At 48.9% G+C, this 1,016-nt stretch overlaps 2 protein-coding genes across 2 annotated transcripts in view; both read left to right on the forward strand.

Moving 5' to 3' along the window:
• LOC105512277 overlaps positions 1-1,016 on the forward strand; it is a 129,628-nt gene that overhangs the window by 8,730 nt on the left and 119,882 nt on the right. The window lies entirely within an intron of this gene.
• AHNAK (AHNAK nucleoprotein) overlaps positions 1-1,016 on the forward strand; it is a 21,626-nt gene that overhangs the window by 3,409 nt on the left and 17,201 nt on the right. The window contains exon 5 of the mRNA XM_011942701.1: positions 4-983. Coding sequence (XP_011798091.1) covers positions 4-983 — 980 coding nt within the window. The remainder of the gene's footprint in view (positions 1-3; positions 984-1,016) is intronic.

Consider the following 1,016-nt stretch of genomic DNA (forward strand, 5'->3'; position numbering starts at 1 on the left):
GATGTGGATGTTCATGGCCCAGACTGGCACCTGAAGATGCCCAAGATGAAAATGCCCAAGTTCAGCATGCCTGGCTTCAAAGCAGAGGGCCCTGACGTGGATGTGAACCTGCCCAAGGCTGACGTTGATGTCTCGGGACCCAAGGTGGATGTTGAAGTCCCAGATGTGAGCCTTGAATGTCCAGAAGGGAAGCTGAAGGGCCCCAAGTTTAAGATGCCTGAGATGCACTTCAAGACCCCCAAGATCTCCATGCCTGATGTCGATTTCAATTTAAAGGGACCCAAAATCAAAGGAGATGTTGACGTTTCTGCCCCAAAGCTGGAGGGAGAGTTAAAAGGTCCAGAATTGGATGTCAAAGGTCCCAAATTAGATGCTGACATGCCGGAAGTAGCTGTGGAAGGCCCAAATGGCAAGTGGAAAACTCCTAAGTTCAAGATGCCAGATATGCACTTTAAAGCTCCCAAAATCTCTATGCCAGACCTCGATCTACACTTGAAGAGCCCCAAGGCAAAAGGAGAGGTGGATGTAGATGTTCCCAAATTGGAAGGGGAACTTAAAGGGCCACATGTGGACGTCAGTGGGCCAGACATTGACTTTGAGGGACCAGAGGGCAAATTGAAAGGCCCTAAGTTCAAGATGCCTGATATGCATTTCAAAGCCCCCAGTATTTCTATGCCGGATGTTGACCTAAATCTCAAAGGACCCCAAATCAAGGGGGATGTAGATGTGTCTGTGCCTGAGGTAGAAGGTAAAATTGAAGTACCAGATGTGAACATCAAGGGCCCCAAAGTTGATGTAAATGCTCCCAATGTCCAAGGTCCAGACTGGCACCTGAAGATGCCCAAGATGAAAATGCCCAAGTTCAGCATGCCTGGCTTCAAAGCAGAGGGCCCTGAAGTGGGTGTAAACCTGCCCAAGGCCGACATTGATGTCTCAGGACCCAAAGTGGACATTGAAGGCCCTGATGTTAACATTGAAGGACCAGAGGGAAAGTTGAAAGGGCCTAAGTTCAAGAT

This window comes from Colobus angolensis, unplaced genomic scaffold, assembly GCF_000951035.1.
Source record: "Colobus angolensis palliatus isolate OR3802 unplaced genomic scaffold, Cang.pa_1.0 Scaffold21, whole genome shotgun sequence".
NCBI classification, from domain to species: Eukaryota; Metazoa; Chordata; class Mammalia; order Primates; family Cercopithecidae; genus Colobus; species Colobus angolensis.